This window comes from Schistocerca cancellata, chromosome 3 (genome assembly GCF_023864275.1).
Source record: "Schistocerca cancellata isolate TAMUIC-IGC-003103 chromosome 3, iqSchCanc2.1, whole genome shotgun sequence".
Taxonomy (NCBI): Eukaryota; Metazoa; Arthropoda; class Insecta; order Orthoptera; family Acrididae; genus Schistocerca; species Schistocerca cancellata.
This window is the reverse complement of record NC_064628.1, coordinates 39,581,237-39,600,755: the sequence shown is the minus strand read 5'-3', so window position 1 is coordinate 39,600,755 and position 19,519 is coordinate 39,581,237. Positions and strand designations below refer to the sequence as shown.

At 40.3% G+C, this 19,519-nt stretch overlaps 1 protein-coding gene and 1 long non-coding RNA gene across 5 annotated transcripts in view; one reads left to right on the top strand and one right to left on the bottom strand.

The window, feature by feature from the left end:
* Positions 1-5,031, top strand: part of LOC126176867 (phospholipase D1) — a 190,750-nt gene extending 185,719 nt beyond the window's left edge. For all 4 annotated transcript variants that reach the window (XM_049924060.1, XM_049924059.1, XM_049924058.1 and 1 more), the window contains one exon: positions 4,295-5,031. In XM_049924060.1, coding sequence (XP_049780017.1) covers positions 4,295-4,396 — 102 coding nt within the window. In that variant the 3' untranslated portion in view covers positions 4,397-5,031. The remainder of the gene's footprint in view (positions 1-4,294) is intronic.
* LOC126176868 (uncharacterized) overlaps positions 1-19,147 on the bottom strand; it is a 169,109-nt gene extending 149,962 nt beyond the window's left edge. The window contains exons 1-2 of the long non-coding RNA XR_007535682.1: positions 19,048-19,147; positions 14,154-14,396 (exon numbers count right to left, since the gene is read on the bottom strand). This is a non-coding gene — a long non-coding RNA (uncharacterized LOC126176868). The remainder of the gene's footprint in view (positions 1-14,153; positions 14,397-19,047) is intronic.
* Between the last annotated feature and the right edge of the window lie 372 nt (positions 19,148-19,519).

Sequence of the window (19,519 nt, the reverse complement as noted above, 5' to 3'; positions counted from 1 at the left end):
AAGTGGATTGTAATGTGAAAAGAAATTTCACTTCCAGCACATTCTTCTGTTTGAGTGTAACAGAAGTACATAAATACCTTACCTTAAAACATTTTCGTTGTGTGAGGGGATAATACGATAGAGAAACAGACAGAAAAAAACATGTTTTGTTTGGTCTTTAACCCTTTTTACCGAGTATCTGTGATGAAAATGGTTGTTCGATTTTTATTAAGACATATTGGTTCGTGTCTAGAACTGTCCAAGCAAACTGTCCTTTGTACTCAGACCATTTCAGAATGTAACGGCATCCATTTATTTTTTGTTCAGTTTACTTAAGTTCATAGACAAAAGGCTGCTATCTTTATTTTTAAAAAGGTACAGCTGTTATCAATCCAGAGATAGTTTTGAATATTTCTTTATTAGTCTTGGTCCTTTTGGACGTAGTATGCTTTTGCCTTTCAATGACCCTTCAACTGACTCCCCAGTCAGTAATAGGGTAAGCTACAATTCAACAAGGATTATGAAGCATGGTACAACTTGGCATTTTCCACGTCAACAAATATTCCCAGAGGTGAAAGAAGTGATGAGACAGATTAAAATTCTAAGAGTGACTGGAGACCAAACCTGAGATACTGAATTTGTAGTTTGACACTTCACCACTGAGCCACGTGTACCTTTATTGATTCTTCATTCAAAAAAATAGTAGTGTGGATTGGTGTAAACAGGCTACAAATCAGATTTCAATTTGCACTCAGTCCAGTATTTAACTCATAAAATTAAAAATACCACACTTTGCTGATTTATATTTGATATTAAGCTACAGCTATCCATATAACTGGCAAAGCTGTAGCACCTCCAACATGACCAGCACCGTGATGTTGGGTCAAACTGATGGCTGCTTTTCTTCTCACACTTATTAAAAATCAATTGCCCTGTTATTTCATATGTACAGGGTGATAAAAAAAGTTACAAACTGACATGGCACATCAGGCATACAACAAGAATACAAATTGGAACTGGGGTCAAGGGCACTACGGCCACAAGAGGGCACTGCTTTACAAACTTGCACAGAACGCATAGAGACCTATTGCCCTTCACAATGTGGAACTTCCTGAGTGCATTTGATTTATGGCACAGCCAAGTGCAATGGACAAGAAGCCATCTGATGGTAACATACAAAATATCACCATAGAAAGGTGCCATACCACACATTATTTGCCACTTTGCATCTTCGATTGTGCAAAACCGGATCGTTCCATGTGCCCGAGCCGGATGTTGGTCACCGATTGACAACATGGACAGTTGGGATAAAGAACGCATTCTCAAAAGGCTGCAGCATACGCCATCAACAAGTACACGAGATGTGTCCTGCAGCACTGATACCCCACAACCCTCTGTCTGGTGCATTGTACACAAGGAACAACTGCATCTTTTCCATTTCCAACACATCCAGGCATTGCAACTGGGGAACTACTACAAGCGCACAGGATTTGCATGGTAGTTTTCTAGGAATCTGCTGCATGCCGAAGCATCACAGAGAGTGTCCTCTCACCAGTAAGGCTGTGTTCTCCACGAGGATGTGATGACCATTCACACCCTGCATACGAGGGCAGATGTGAACCCACATGCTACACGTATGCATACCTCACAATGCAGATTTACCCTTAACATACAGGGTGTTACAAAAAGGTACAGCCAAACTTTCAGGAAACGTTCCTCACACACAAATAAAGAAAAGATGTTATGTGGACATGTGTCCAGAAACGCTTAATTTCCACGTTAGAGCTCATTTTAGTTTCGTCAGTATGTACTGTACTTTCTCGATTCACCACCAGTTGGCCCAATTGAAGGAAGGTAATGTTGACTTCGGTGCTTGTGTTGACATGCGACTCATTGGTCTAAAGTACTAGCATCAAGCACATCAGTATGTATCATCAACAGGTTAGTATTCATCACGAACGTGGTTTTGCAGTCAGTGCAATGTTTACAACTGCGGAGTTGGCAGATGCCCATTTGATGTATGGATTACCACGGGGCAATAGCCCTGGCACGGTACGTTTGTATCGAGTCAGATTTCCAGAACAAAGGTGTCCCGACAGGAAGACATTCGAAGCAATTGATCGGCATCTTAGGGAGCACGGAACATTCCAGCCTATGACTCGCGACTGGGGAAGACCTAGAACGACGAGGACACCTGCAATGGACGAGGCAATTCTTCGTACAGTTGACGATAACCCTAATGTCAGCGTCAGAGAAGTTGCTGCTGTACAAGGTAACGTTGACCACGTCACTGTATGGAGAGTGCTACGGGAGTACCAGTTGTTTCTGTACAATGTACAGCATGTGCAGCAGCTGATTGGCCTCCACGGATACACTTCTGCGAATGGTTCATCCAACAATGTGTCAATTCTCATTTCAGTGCAAATGTTCTCTTTACGGATGAGGCTTCATTCCAACGTGATCAAATTGTAAATTTTCACAATCAACATGTGTGGGCTGACGAGAATCCGCACGCAATTGTGCAATCACGCCATCAACACAGATTTTCTGTGAACGTTTAGGCAGGCATTGTTGGTGATGTCTTGATTGGGCCCCATGTTCTTCCACCTACGCTCAATGGAGCACGTTATCATGATTTCATACGGGATAATCTACCTGTGCTGCTAGAACATGTGCCTTTACAAGTACGACACAACATGTAGTTCATGCACGATGGAGCTCCTGCACATTTCAGTTGAAGTGTTCATACGCTTCTCAACAACAGATTCGGTGACCGATGGATTGGTAGAGGCGGACCAATTTCATGGCCTCCACGCTCTCCTGACCTCAACCCTCCTGACTTTCATTTATGGGGGCATTTGAAAGCTCTTGTCTACGCAACCCCGGTACCAAATGTAGAGACTCTTCGTGCTCGTATTGTGGACGGCTGTGATACAATACGCCATTCTCAAGGGCTGCATCAGCGCATCAGGGATTCCATGCGACGGAGGGTGGATGCACGTATCCTCGCTAACGGAGGACATTTTGAACATTTCCTGTAACAAAGTGTTTGAAGTCACGCTGGTACGTTCTGTTGCTGTGTGCTTCCATTCCATGATTAATGTGATTTGAAGAGAAGTAATAAAATGAGCCCTAACATGGAAAGTAAGCGTTTCCGGACACATGTCCACATAACATATTTTCTTTCTTTGTGTGTGAGGAATGTTTCCTGATAGTTTGGCCGTACCTTTTTGTAACACCCTATATAGACTATCATCTTTGGAGACTGTTTAGTTGACTCCTAAATTCCCCCAGGCCAACTTGATGTCACATGTATCTCATATTCTTGCGGGAAGTTCTGTCGGATATGCTGAATGATGTTCCCATGCCTACTGATCGGAAGCATTCAATATCAGCACAACGGAAAGACAAGTGCGGGCATATCTGCAGATGACCTCTCCTGGCCGCTGGATTGGTCACAGTGGGCCAGTCACATGGCCACCACGATCACCCGACATGCCCCCGATCGATTTTTTCCTGGTGGTGGGGATCTGAAGGCCCTTGTGTATAAAACATGTTACAGCACTATAGGACCTAGTGGGCAGAATTGTTGCAGCAGCAGGAGGTTTCTTTCAGACGGTGAGCCATTCAGTGCGGCATCAAAGTCAGCTGCTTGTCTGGGCCAAACGTTCAGCATCTCCTCTAGTGGGTGTCCATGTGACTAAGTAACTGCAATGTCATTTAATAGCTCTGGGTGGCCTTTGCGACCCCTGGTTCCTATATGAATACTGACACTTGTATGCCTGATATACCACATCAGTTTGTAAAAGTTTTTTTGAATCACTCTGTGTATGGCATTTACGAAGGGATTAATTTTTGAAAGTTGTATAGTAAATGATAGGCATTTCTCTGAATAATCTATCATAATTATTGGGATTTCAGTAAATCAGTGGGCATGATTTGTCCACCTCAGCAAAACAGTCTTTTCATTGAAGAACTTTCCGAAACGTTTTTCCACAGTTTTGTTTGGACTCTTGAGTGGTATGGTGAATCCAAGTTAATCTATTTTTAGTGATAAATTTTGGTTTTAATTATAGTATTGCATCCATAGTATTTGTGTACAAATTCAACAGAGGTGAAGTTTTAAATTTTGCAAACAATTATGAATGTAATAGTTCTTTAACATGGAATAATGAAAATGTCGCAGAAATCTGTGTGAGTCACTTTTGTTGAAGAATATGTAACAAAAGAAATATTTACTTCACTTGTTGTTTGTTATAGTTGATGTTGGCCATTTTACTGTGCTGCATTTAATTGCTGTTGTTTCTCTCTTCAGGGTTTCTTGGTGAACATTCCCTTAGAATTTCTGAAAGATGAAATTTTAACCCCAAATCCAAGTTCTGTAGAAGGAATACTTCCCACATCACTGTGGACATGATGTGTTTATTGCAGCATGGATGACATAATAGTAAAGAAATACAGACTTACACCAGCGTACATTCCATTTTATTGGAACTGGGTTGTATGTAATGTAATTATGTGTACAGTACTTTTGTTGCTCATAAAACATCTTTATTTTTATAGCTACATGTGACAAGACAGGCATTTCTGTTAAGTGCAGCAGAACTGTTACATTTGTTTAGTTTACTGAGATTCATATGGAAGTTGTATTTTATTGCTTAAAAAGATACGCATAAATTACCACTTCACTTTTTAGGTGACACAGTGAAATCTTGCCATTAGCTGTCTGTCAGTAATGTTCCTATATGCAAATATTTATACTGAAAGTTTTTATTATATAGTTTATAATGTTTTGTATTTTTTTATATTTTAATGAATTTTATAGAGTGACATATATATTAACTGTTGTTTTCACGTTTTATTTTAAAGTCATGTTCTAGAATTAGTACAACGCTGGGGTATCTTGATCCATTAGAAGTTCGGTAGCCTCTTTGCACACAACTTGATGTCAGATATGTTTGAATATGTTGATCAAAATAATCATTTTCGAAGACTTTTTGTATGTGTAGGGAAATTTTGTTTGGCCTCAATAAAAGGACATGTGTAAACAAATTCTCATTCCAAGTAGCCTTGTCCTGTCAAAGATGCCCAGCAATGTGTCACACTAATAATGTTTGTAAAGAGTACTTCAAAAGGCTGTGATGTACATATCTGTCTCGAGCAACTCTCTCTGAAGTGAATATGTGCGAGTATATGTTGTTTTACAGATACAAACAGTGCTCTTTATTTTTCCATAATCGTTCCACTTCTGTCTCCATCCCTTTTCTGTCCTGACAGCCACCCTTCTGTGAGCCACAAATGTAAAAAATGTTAATTCTTCTCCTGGACTGAATGTGCCGATCACTGGGTACTAATGGATCTTTGTAACCTAAACAAATCAGATAGCATAGTGGTGGAGATATTTTTTTTGCTATTTATGCATGTGTTGACTTATACAACTGCCTATAGTGGCATAATCCAATACACTTTTCAAGCACAGTTGCCTCGTCTCTAGTTACTGTGCTGGAATATCTACAATTGATTTAAAGCTACCATTAGGTGCATGTAATACTGAAGGATATGTCGTAATAGGATAGATAAAGATCTACTCACCAAGTGGCGGCAGGAAAACACACATACAAAAAAAAAAAAAAAAAAAAAAAAAATTACTAATGCAAGCTTTCAGAGCCAGTGGCTCCTCCTTCGAGCAGAAGGGATGAAGGGGAAGGAACTGGAGAGGTTTAGGAAAAGTGGTAGAGTTCAGAAAAGTCACCCCGAACCCCAGTCAAGGGAGACTTACCAGACAGGATGAGAATGAAAGACTGATTGTTGGGTATTGCACTGGATGAGATTTGAAAACATGAGGGCTTGAAGGTGGGTGACAAGGTAATACCCAGGACAGAAAATATTATTGCAGAAACATTATGCACAAGTTAATAAGAGTGAAAAGTTAAGTGCATTATTTGTAACAGAGGTGGGAGGGGTACAGCAAAAATAGACAGATCAGAAAATGGAAGACGTAGAAAACTAAAACAGAGTGAAGGAAGGAATAGTTATTGTGAGAAATGTTGAGATGAAATAAATTAATGTAGCTGGGTGGCAAGAATCAAGGACATGTTGTAGTGTTGGTTCCTACCTGTGGCATTCTGAGAAACTGATGTCTGGGGGAAGAATCCAGATGGTACATATAGTGAAACATGGACCGAGGTCATGACTGTCATGTTGTAGAGCATGCTCTGTAACAGAATATAGTGTGTTGCTGGTATACACCCTCTGCCCATGCCCATTCATCCTAACTGATAACTTGGTTGTAGTCATGCCAGTGTAAAAGGCCAAATAGTGTTAACAGCTGGTATATGATGTGTCGTTTCATAGACGGCTCTCCCTGTGATAGATGTGTTTTGCCAGTTACAGGGCTGGTGTAGGTGGTGTTAGGAGGGTACTCAGGGCAAGTTCTGTAGCAGGGACAGTCACAGGTATAAGACCCATATGGGAGGGAGATGGGTGCAGAAGGAGCATAAGGTCTAACGAGGATATGGCAGAGACAGGGAGGCTGATGAAAAGCTATTCTAGGTGTGGTGGGCAAAATGTGAGACAGAAAGGATTTCATGTCAGGGCATGGTTTTAAGAAGTTATGGCCTTGATGATTAATACATTCAAGAGCAGGATAATACAGAGTGACCACTGGTGAGTTCCGAAGTTGTTAGTTGGAGGGATTAGCAGTACCAGGATTGGATGTGATGGCCCGAGAAATCTACATTTGAACTAGGCTGGTGGGGTAATTATGTCCAGTGAAGACTGAGGTGGGAATAGTGGTGTACCTCTGTAAAGAGTCTGCATCCAAGCAAATCTATTTGCCTCAATGCCAAGGCTGTATGGGAGTGATGTTTGATGTGGAAAAGATGGCAACTGTCAAAATGTAAGAACTGTTGTTTCTTACTAGGTTTAATGTGGACAGAAATGTGTAGCTGGCCTTTGGTGAGGATGAGATCAACATCAAGGAGCGTGGCATGGGATTCGGAATATGACCATGTGAAATTTAGTTAGGAGAAGGTTTTTAGGGATTCCAGGAATTTTAACAGGTCAGCCTCACCATGAGTCCATATGGCAAAGATGCCATCAACGTATCTAAACCAAAACAAACCAGAGGCTGAAGGTTAATGGATTCCAGAAAAAAAAACCTCCAAGTGACCCAAGAAAAGGTTGGCACAGGAAGGAACCATCCTGGTTCCCATGGCTGTACCCCTGATCTGCTTATATGTTTGGCCCTCAAAGGTGAAGTACTTGTTGGTAAGTATAAAGTTGATTAAGGTGAGCAGGAAGGGTGTCACGGTTTGAAATCAGGTGGGCACCGACTGAGGAAATGTTCAGCAGCAGACAGACCATGTACGCGAGGTACATTGGTGTAGAGGGACATGGCATCAATGATGACAAGCAAGGTGTGTGGTGGAAGTGGGACAGGCAGGGATTTCAGACGATTTAGGAAATAGTTGGTGTCTTTAATATAGGTGGGAAATATTTGTACTATGGTTGCAGGTACTCATCGACTAAGACTGATATAGTTTCTGTGGGTTCTTTGAAGCCAGCAACTATAGGATGGCCAGAATGATTAGGTCTGTGGATCTTAGGAAGTGAAAGGTGGGGGTCCATGATTTGGGTGAGGTAATAAGTTTTGTGAGTTGGGGTGTTAGCCCTTGGGAGGGGCCTGAGGTTTTAAGAAGGGATTGTGCAGGTCTTTTTGAAGGGGGTCTTGATGGCAGAAACTGTGTGTAAAGGTGTCAGACAGCTGCCATAGACCTTCACTAACATATTGTTGTCTGTCAAGTAACACTGCGGTAGATACTTCGTCTGCTGGGAGGATAATAATGGATTCATCAGCTTTTAAGGAATGCAGAGCCTGGAGTTTCATAGAGGACAGGTTAGAATCGTGTTGTAGGGACCTGAGCAAAGATTGTGAAGCGATGCAATATGTTGGTACACTAAAGGAAGCAATGGAACATAATCTATTGTTATATCAAACAGAGGATGGTTTCTTGTTGGTTCACTAATGGACTGTACAGAAAATAAATACTGAGAATAAACTTGAACAATGAGTAACATCTTTTACAAAAGTAATAATGCCCATTTTTGACATATTGATCATAGTTAAGAGTACATCATTCCTTCCATTTTGTAGACACATAAAAAAAAAGTTTTGCATCACCTCAGTTCCAGGAGCTCCAGAACCTGTACACAAAACTGGAATAGAGATCAACATAAACATCATTTCCGCCCTTTTTATTGCTCATGGAAACCACAGATTGCATGTTGTACCACCATATAGCGAGACCTTCAGAGGTGGTGGTTCAGATTGCTGTACACACAGGTACCCCTAATACCCAGTAGCACATCCTCTTGCATTGATGCATGCCCGTATTCATCATGGCATACTATCCACAAGTTCATCAAGACACTGTTGGTCCAGATTGTCCCATTCCTCAACGGCGATTTGGCATAGATCTGTCAGAGTGGTTGGTTGGTCATGCCATCCGTAAACATGCCCAGGCATGTTCGATAGGGTTGATGTCTGGAGAACATGCTGGCCACTCTAGTCAAGCAAATGTCATTATAGTGAAGGAAGCCATTCACAAGATGTTCACGATGGGGGCACAAATTGTCGTCCATGAAGATGAATGCCTTGCCAATATGCTGCCGATATGTTTGCACTGTCTGTTGGAGGATGACATTCACGTATCATACAGCCATTACGGCGCCTTCCAGGACCACCAGCGGCATACAGCGGCCCCACAAAATGCCACCCAAAAACAGCAGGAAACCTCCAGCTTGCTGCACTCTCTGGACAGTGTGTGTAAGGCGTTCAGCCTGACCGGGTTGCCTCCAAACACGTCTCCGACAATTGCTTGGTTGATAGCATATGCGACACTCATCAGTGAAGAGAATGTGATGCAAAACCTGAGCGGTCAGTGGAGTATGCGTGGAGTGCACATGTGGGTTTTTTAGGTTAGAGAATTCCCTCCCTAGGCCAGACAAGACGTCTTCTGAGATGCGGCAAGGTAGGAGTAGGCAAAATGCAACAGGGAATAACAATATTAATATGCTAATAGTAAACTGCAGGAGCGTCTATAGAAAGGTCCCAGAACTGCTCTCATTAATAAACGGTCACAACGCCCATATAGTACTAGGGACAGAAAGTTGGCGGAAACCAGACGTAAACAGTAATGAAATCCTAAACTCAAATTGGAATGTATACCGCAGAGACAGGCTGGACAGTGAAGGGGGAGGCATGTCTATAGCGATAAGAAGTGCAATAGTATCGAAGGAAATTGACAGAGATCCGAAATGTGAAATAATTTGGGTGAAGGTCATGGTTAAAGCAGGCTAAGACATGGTAATTGGATGTCTCTATAGGCCCCCTGACTCAGCAGCTGTTGTGGCTGAGCACCTGAAGGATAATTTGGATAATATTTTGAGTAGATTTCCCCACCATGTTATAGTTCTGGGTGGAGATTTTAATTTGCCGGATATAGACTGGGAGACTCAAACATTCATAACGGGTGGCAGGGACAAAGAATCCAGTGAAATTTTTTTAAGTGCTTTATCTGAGAACTACCTTGAGCAGTTAAACAGAGAACCGACTCGTGGTGACAACATATTAGACCTCTTGGTGACAAACAGACCAGAACTATTTGAAACATTTAACGCAGAACAGGGAATCAGCGATCATAAAGCGGTTACTGCATAGATGATTTCAGCCGTAAATAGAAATATTAAAAAAGGTAGGAAGATTTTTCTGTTTAGCAAAAGCAGATTACAGAGTACCTGACGACTCAACACAAGAGTTTTGTCTCAAGTACAGATAGTGTTGAGGATCAGTGGACAAAGTTCAAAACCATCGTACAATATGCGTTAGATGAGTATGTGCCAAGTAAGATCGTAAGAGATGGAAAAGAGCCACCGTGGCACAACAACCGAGTCAGGAAACTGCTGCGGAAGCAAAGGGAATTTCACAGCAAACGTAAACATAGCCAAAGCCTTGCAGACAAACAAAAATTACGCGAAGCGAAATGTGTGAGGAGGGCTATGCGAGAGGAGTTCAATGAATTCGAAAGTAAAATTCTATGTACTGACTTGGCAGAAAATCCTAAAAAATTTTGGTCTTATGTCAAAGCGGTAGGTGGCTCAAAACAAAATGTCCAGACACTCCGTGACCAAAATGGTACTGAAACAGAGGATGACAGACTAAAGGCCGAAATACTAAATGTCTTTTTCCAAAGCTGTTTCACAGAGGAAGACTGCACTGTAGTTCCTTCTCTAGATTCTCGCACAGATGACAAAATGGTAGATATCAAAATAGACGACAGAAGGATAGAGAAACAATTAAAATCGCTCAGAAGAGGAAAGGCCGCTGGACCTGATGGGATACCAGTTCGATTTTACACAGAGTATGCGAAGGAACTTGCCGCTCTTCTTGCAGCAGTGTACCGTAGGTCTCTAGAAGAGCGTAGCATTCCAAAGGGTTGGAAAAGGGCACAGGTCACCCCCGTTTTCAAGAAGGGACGTCGAACAGTTGTGCAGAACTATAGACATTTATCTCTAACGTCGATCAGTTGTAGAATTTTGGAACACGTATTATGTTCGAGTATAATGACTTTTCTGGAGACTAGAAATCTACTCTGTAGGAATCAGCACGGGTTTCGAAAAAGACGGTTGTGTGAAACCCAGCTAACGCTATTCGTCCACGAGACTCAGAGAGCCATAGACACGGGCTCACAGGTAGATGCCGTGTTTCTTTACTTCCGCAAGGCGTTCGATACAGTTCCCCACAGTCGTTTAATGAACACTGTAAGAGCATATGGACTATCAGACCAATTGTATGATTGGATTGAAGAGTTCCTAGATAACAGAACGCAACATGTCATTCTCAATGGAGAGAAGTCTTCCGAAGTAAGAGTGATTTCAGGTGTGCCGCAGGGGAGTGTCATAGGACCGTTGTTATTCACAATATACATAAATGACCTTGTGAATGACATCGGAAGTTCACTGAGGCTTTTTGCAGATGATGCTGTGGTGTATCGAGAGGTTGTAACAATGGAAAATTGTACTGAAATGCAGGAGGATCTGCAGTGAATAGACGCATGGTGCAGGGAATGGCAATTCAGTCTCAATGTAGACAAGTGTAATGTGCTGTGAATACATAGAAAGATAGTTCGCTTATCATTTAGCTACAAAATAGCAGGTGAGCAACTGGAAGCAGTTAATTCCATAAATTATCTGGGGGTACGCATTAGGAGTGATTTAAAATGGAATGATCATATAAAGTTGATCGTCGGTATAGCAGGTGCCAGACTGAGATTCATTGGAAGAATCCTGAGGAAATGCAATCCGAAAACAAAGGAAGTAGGTTACAGTACGCTTGTTCGCCCACTGCTTGAATACTGCTCAACAGTGTGGGATTCGTACCAGATAGGGTTGATAGAAGAGATAAAGAAGATCCTACGGCGAGCAGCACGCTTTGTTACAGGATCATTTAGTAATCGCGAAAGCGTTACGGAGATGATAGATAAACTCCAGCAGAAGACTCTGCAGGAGAGACACTCAGTAGCTCGGTACGGGCTTTTGTTAAAGTTTCGAGAACATACCTTCACCGAAGAGTCAAGCAGTATATTGCTCCGTCCTACGTATATCTCGCGAAGAGACCATGAGGATAAAATCAGAGAGATTAGAGCCCACACAGAAGCATACCGACAATCCTTCTTTCCACGAACAATACAAGACTGGAATAGAAGGGAGAACCAATAGAGGTACTCAGGGTACCCTCCGCCACACACCGTCAGGTGTAGATGTAGATGTGGATGTAGATGTAGGTCCATTCAACATGTTGTTGGGCCTATCTGTGCCAAGCTGCATGGCGTCGTAGTTGCAGAGACGGACATCGCCATGGATGTCGGGAATGAAGTTGCGCATCATGCAGCGTATTGCGCACAGTTTGAATCATAACACAATGTCCCGTGGCTGCACAAAAAGAATTATTCAACATGGTGGCGTTGCTGTCAGGGTTCCTCTGAGCCATAATCTGTAGGAAGCGGTCACCCACTGTAGTAGTAGCCCTTAGCGGCCTGAGCGAGGCCTGTCGTCAACAGTTCCTGTCTATCTGTATGTCCTACATGTCTGAACAACATCGCTTTGGTTCACTCCAAGATGCCTGGACACTTCCCTTGTTGAGAGCCCTTCCTGGCACAAAGTGACAATGTGGATGCAGTCGAACCGTGGCATCGACTGTCTAGGCATGGTTGAACTACAAACAGCACGTCGTATTTCCAAATAGAGAATGAATTATCATATTTCTTCAAAATATGCAAGGTATTAGAGATAAAGTTAGCGAACTGGTTATAGGTGTTGACTCTTGACATTACTGGTGTATCAGAGCACCATTTAAATAATTTGACAATTCAGTGGCTTCCTTTACAAGGATACAGATTAGCTGGCTGTTTTTCAAGGAGTTCCTTGCTGGGTGGGGGAGTGGCTATGTATGTAAAAAAAAAAAGTATTCCATTTGAGTCCATAGACGTATCGTAACACTGCATTGACCACATATCTCAATGTTGTGCAGGGGCAGTTGAATTTAGTGAAATTAAACTTCTAATTGTTGTTGTTTATAGGTCCCCTAACTCTGACTACAGAGCGTATCTGCTCAAGCTAGAGAGGGTTCTTGATTCACTTTGTAGGAAATAACAGAAATTAGTTATATGTGGTGACTACAGTGGCCAGGCGCCAGGAATCAGTGTTGGAGCCGCTCTTGTTCCTTATTTACATAGATGATATGTCCTCGAGTATTACGGGTAACTCTAAAATATTTCTGTTTGCTGATGACACTAGCTTGATAGTAAGGGATGTTGCACACAACATTGGCTCGGTTTCAAATAGTGCAGTTCATGACCTATGTTCATGGCATGTAGAAAATAAACTAACACTAAATCACAGTAAAACTCAGTTTCTACGGTTTCAAACACACAATCCAACAAAAACTGACGTTTTAATTTTACAGAGTGGGCAAATGATTAGTGAAACTGAACGGTTCAAATTTCCAGGTGTTCAGATAGTAAACTGTCGTGGAAAGCCCACGTTCAGGATCTTGTTCAAAGACTTAATGCTGCCATTTTTACTATTCGAATGGTATCTGAAGTGAGTGATCATTTGACACGAAAGTTAGTCTGCTTTGCCTATTTTTATTTGCTTATGTCGTATGGTATTATGGGGTAACTCTTCCCATTCTAAAAGGATATTTTTGGCTCAGAAACGGGAAGTTCGGGCAGTAAGTGGTGTAAGTTTGCGAACCTCTTGTTGACCCCTGTTCACGGGTCTGGGTATTTTGACATTGACCTCTCAATGTATATATCCCTTAATGTCATTTCTTGTTAGCAATATTAGCTTATTCCCAAGAATAAGCAGCTTTAACTAAGTCAGTACTTAGCAGAAATCAAACCTACATTTGGATCTGACTTCCTTAACTCTTGTGCAGAAAGGTGTGCAGTATACTGCTGCATCCATTTTCAATAAGCTACCACTCGAATTCAAAAATCTTAGCAGTAATCCACATGCTTTCGAATCAAAACTGAAGAGTTTCTTCATGAGTCACTCTTTCTATTCTGTCAAAGAGTTCCTTGAAAAATTTCTTGTTGTATTGTTGATTGCGTTTACTTAAACTTATGGATTGACTTTTTTCGGGTTCATAAAGATTTTATTTTTATCTGTTGTTACTTTTATGTTGTAATTTCATGTACTGACATGTTCCGTGACCGTGGAGATTTTCTCCTCCATTTTTGGTCCTATGGAACTTGGCGTGTAAATAAATAAATAAATAAATATAATAGAGGGAAACATTTCACGTGGGAAAAATATATCTAAAAACAAAGATGATGTGACTTACCAAACGAAAGCACTGGCACGTCGATAGACACACAAACATATACACAAAATTCTAGCTTTCGCAACCAACGGTTGCTTCGTCAGGAAAGAGGGAAGGAGAGGGAAAGACGAAAGGATTTGGGTTTTAAGGGAGAGGGTAAGGAGTCATTCCAATCCCGGGAGTGGAAAGACTTACCTTAGGGGGAAAAAAGGACGGGTATACACTCGCACACACACACATATCAATCCACACATATACAGACACAAGCAGACATAAACGAGCCTTGTACCTCCTTCCTGGTGGAATGACTGTAACTGATTGCCTGTCAGACCCCCTCCGTCTAATAGGCGCTGCTCATGTATTGTTGTTTACGTCTTCGGGCAGGTTTAGTGACATCTCTGAACAGTCAAAAGAACTGTGTCTGTGACACAATATCCACAATCAACATCTATCTTCAGGAGTTCTGGGAACCGGACTGATGCAAAACTTTTTTTGATTTGTGTAATTATGGCTTTTTCTAGATAAGGTTTATCTGTAAATGAAAAGTCAAGCAGATAACTCTGTAGTTAAACAATAATGATTTTCTGCTGTGTATAAAATAAAATAAAACAAAGCATTCAAACAGTTTTTGTTCAGCAGGCAGTAAGGCACGACATAAAGCTATTATAATCTCAGAAGAAGCAATCTGTGATTAGGGAATATATACCAAGTTCAGTAATAAAAAGATTCAACTTCGTATTTCATTAAAATACTGTATAAAGATATTTTGCAGTGTATAATCATTTTTGTTGCATAATATGTCCAGCAATAATTCTAACAGAAGTATTATGATTATGGCTGAAGCAAATCTTTTAATTATTTTTGACATTTTTATTATCATCAAAGTGAAGTTCACACATGAAAGGACAGCTGTGCATTTTGCATATATGTATTATGTAGAATGTGCAAGCATCTTTGTTTCTGTGTATTTTGTTTCCATATGCAACAGTCATAAAGACTATGATTAGTTCTACTTAATTTCCCTAACACATTTCCCATGGCTCTATCAGTCTCCTTCATAGCACACAGTGGTAGAATGCTTCACCCATAATTTTGTACACACCTTTTTTGACCAGACTATACACTCAGCAATGTATGTCCAGCAAGTAAAGTCCTTCAAACTGCTACGCAGTTCGTTGTTGTTGTGATCTTCAGTCCTGAGACTGGTTTGATGCAGCTCTCCATGCTACTCTATCCTGTACAAGCTTCTTCATCTCCCAGTACCTACTGCAACCTACATCCTTCTGAAACTGCTTGGTGTATTCATCTCTTGGTCTCCCTCTACGATTTTTACCCTCCACGCTGCCCTCCAATACTAAATTGGTGATTCCTTGATGCCTCAGAACATGTCCTACCAACCGCGCCCTTCTTCTAGTCAAGTTGCGCCACAAACTTCTCCCCAATCCTATTCAATACTTCCTCATTAGTTATGTGATCTACCCATCTAATCTTCAGCATTCTTCTGTAGCACCACATTTCGAAAGCTTCTATTCTCTTCTTGTCCAAACTATTTATCGTCCACGTTTCACTACCATACATGGCTACACTCCCTACAAATACTTTCAGAAATGACTTCCTGACACTTAAATCTATACTTGATATTAACAAATTTCTCTTCTTCAGAAATGCTTTCCTTGCCATTGCCAGTCTACATTTTATATCCTCTCTACTTCGACCGTCATCAGTTATTTTGCTCCCCAAATAGCAAAACTCCTTCACTACTTTAAGTGTCTCGTTTCCTAATCTAATTCCCTCAGCATCACCCGACTTAATTCGACTACATTCCATTATCCTCGTTTTGCTTTTGTTGATGTTCATCTTATATCCTTCTTTCAAGACACTATCCATTCCGTTCAACTGCTCTTCCAAGTTGTTTGCTGTCTCTGACAGTTTATGATATGTTATTTGTTGTGTAGTGGAAAATGAATACCTCATCATATTTCATTATGTAGGTTTCTGTTGAGTCTCTGTAAGAGTCTCAGGGAAAGAGTTAAATGACTATTCATTTGTACAAATTTTGTTGAACGTACTTAATTCCTCATCTCCATAATGACTTAATTTAATTCCAAATGTCTGAAATTAAAATGGAGTACTCTGGTTGAGATGCTATACTATAAGAGCACCCATACCTCCTGCTGCTCCAAAATTAAACTTATGTAATGTTACATATGAGAAACGTGCTATTGTAATTCATCTGCTCAAAAGATATGATGTACAAATGCTTGAAGCAATAAGTTAAATAGAATCTTAAAAATTGTATTTTGAAAAGAGTAGTTTCAAACGACAATAAGCCTACTTCATTAAACAGATTGTCCGCCTCCGTAGCTTAGCGGTAGCATTACCGCCTACCACGCAGGGGGCCTGGGTTCGATTCCCGGCAGGGGATTGGGTGTTGTGTGTCCTTCATCATCATGGACTCGCAAGTCGCCGATGTGGCGTCAACTAAAGAGGACTTACAATACAGCGGCCGAACTCCTCCGAATGGGACCTCCCAGCCAACAATGCCATACGATCATTTCATTTCAGTAAACAGATTAGGATTAAAGGAGATTATTCATTGGACAGCTGAAGTGTTGATTTGTCCAGAGGCACACAGAAAAGAATGGAAAAGTACTAGCTTTTTGACGAGTCCTTTAACAAGGTAGGGCAGCAGCACATGCACACGCAGTACAAGGTGTTTTTTGTGTGTGTGTGTGTGTGTGTGTGTGTGTGTGTGTGTGTGTGTGTTTTCTAGCATGTTAAAGAATTTGTCCAAAAGCTAAAAAATTTTTTACACACATGCTGCACGCTCTCTCTCTCTCTTCCTCTCTCTCTCTCTCTAATCTCTAACTCTTTCCTCCATTATCAATATAACTAATACTCAAGTTGTGGTGTAATTTTCTTTTCTACTTGATGTTGTTAGTTATCTATTAAAGCCTCATAGTCTTCAATATTCGTCTCTTTCAGCACATTTCAAAGCTTCTGTTCTGTTCTTCCATGTAAAACTAGACTTCAGACAAATACTTTCAGAAGTGATTGCCTAACACTTAAATTTATGTTCTGTTTCACCATTTTTTTTCTTTTTCTAAAACTTGTTCTTGCTACTGCTCAGTCTACATTTGATTTTACTTTTGCGTATGTCAGCAATTTGGTTCCCAAAAAAAACTCATTTGTTATTTTCACTTCTTCTTCCTAATCCAATTTCTTCAATGTTATCCGATTTAATCCATTGCCCTTTTTCTACTTGTTGTTCGTCTTATAATCCCTTTCAAAGACATAATTCCTTTTGTTCAGCTGTTCTTCAGCGTCCTTCATCTTCTCTGATAGAATTACAATGTTACTGACACACCTTGTAGGATTTATTCTTTTTGACCTTTTTAATTCCAGTAACAAATTTATCCTTTACTGCTTACTCAGTGTAGGCCTACAGACCGAATGACATGAAGGATAAACACCCCCCCCCCTCTTCAATTTCAACTACTGCCTCCCCTTCATGGGCTTTGAAACTTACAATTGCAGTCTGGTTTCTGTACAAGTTGTAACCTTCTATTTCCTTTATTGTATCCTTCATAACTTCAGAATTTCAAAGAGTGAGCATTACAGTATTAAAATTATTATGCATGACACTGTTCAATGACTGTTTAATGACTTTAACTTAAATATATTAGCATCCGTTGAAATATAAGTCAGTAATACCTGATAAGAAAGAAGGAAGGAAGACTAAGATTTAACATCGTAGCATTAGAGACAGCACATTCTTCTCATAGACTGCCAAGTGGCATAAACTATATTTTATTGGTTCTGTTCATGGTGGCAGGTATGGAAAAACAATATAGTGCTGAAATTCTATATCAGTACAAAGAGTAGAAATTAGAGTATGGATTGTTAACATATTTAGAAGACAACTTGTGTTCTGTGGTGGTTGTTGTCTGTTAGCATTTGTTTCTCCCTTTTTTTCCCCTACATATTGACTGACAGAATATGCGTTCCCATATTGTTAAGTTTTGTTTAGCTCATAATCAGTATGGGCAATTTTGACAAGTGATTTCTTGTGGTGAACATGTTTGAGGTAAGTTTTGACAGTTAAAGAAGTGTTGATCAACAATGAAGAAATTGTTGCTGTATTTATTAAGTTTATTTTTATATGAAATGACTTCAAAATCAGTATGGTAATTTCGTGTTGTTTTGCAGTAATTATCATGGTAGATATTCCTAGAAGAACTAATTCAGTTTGACATTGTTTATTGCCGAACTCCTAATCTAATTTTTTCAACTTACACCTTTGTACAGTTGAGTGTAAATGGAGACTGACTTATTCATAATACATCTGCATTTTTTTATTATTATTTACTAGTTGCTGACTGAGAGTTATATGTTAAACTCGTAAGTTACAGATATAGGCTAAATTTTCAATCCATGCAAGCGCAGTCCTTCATTACAATACTTTTTGTTTACATGTATTCAATATCTGGTGCACTAGGTATGGAAGACGAACATTATTGTACCTCATGTGTAGTAATGAATATCATGTTTTTCTATTATTTTAAAAGCTAACCACAATCAGCAACTATTAACAAAAAGCAAAGGATGAAAAAAAAAGGTGTTCTTATTTTGCCTAATAACCGCGTTTGTCAATTGTTTCTTTTGACAGCCAGTATGCGCTTGATAAAGAAGTTAAAATTTTCGCTATTTATTTAAATTACCGGTATTTATTTTATTTATTTATTTTTGTTTGTGGAAAAGTGAAAATTGGATATGTGCACCTACAGAACGAAACCTGCACAATTTGCATCTGTTCTATATACAGAGCAGTGTCACGTCATTTTATGTGTATTCTGAGTAATAAAACCCTGCCACATACTCGGGATAGTGCATAAGTTCTCTCTGAACATTTCTAAACATTCTCTCACAATCATAATTACAAACTACCGTAAAAACACATAAAAAGTGTTTACGGCAGTAATGATACGTAAGGACGCGAGATGAAAAATGTGGGTTAGCGTCACCTCGATAACTGATTACTAACAAGATATATTTTTTAAAAAAAGGCTCGATAATGATGCAATCAAGTAAATGATAGTAAATTTTGTTGTCGGGGCTTCAGCGTTATGTACGCCTCTGTATTTGTAGTGATAATGTCGAAAATACGTAATTATGCGACTTACATACACAGTTAGGTAGGGAGACTCAGTTGCTTGAGCGATTGATTTTTCTGCATCTTAACATCGTCGCTCGAGGTCAATGGGTCAAACATCCATATTTAATATCTCCACACGAAGTCATTACTCCTGCTAGAAAATTATGTAATTGACGGCTGGCCAATGAACAGTGAGAGTTAGAGAAAGGAGGGGCTAGCGACGAATACTTGTGACGTCACGTGGAGGGCTGGCCTCCCCACTCCGCCGCGTCTGTGACGTCACGTCAGTGTTGCTGTGCGTACCAAACAAGATGGCAGACGGGCTGTGTGTTCAGGGGACGGCGAGACGAGAGAATGATATCAAAGCGAAAGACACAGTAGATATTCTCAAAATAGCTCATAAAGACTGTATGAAGGCTAAAAACGGAACCAGTGTTAAACCGTCATTCTATATTCGCGACGACAATGGAGAATTGTGTTCAAATTATCGAGTGAATGGC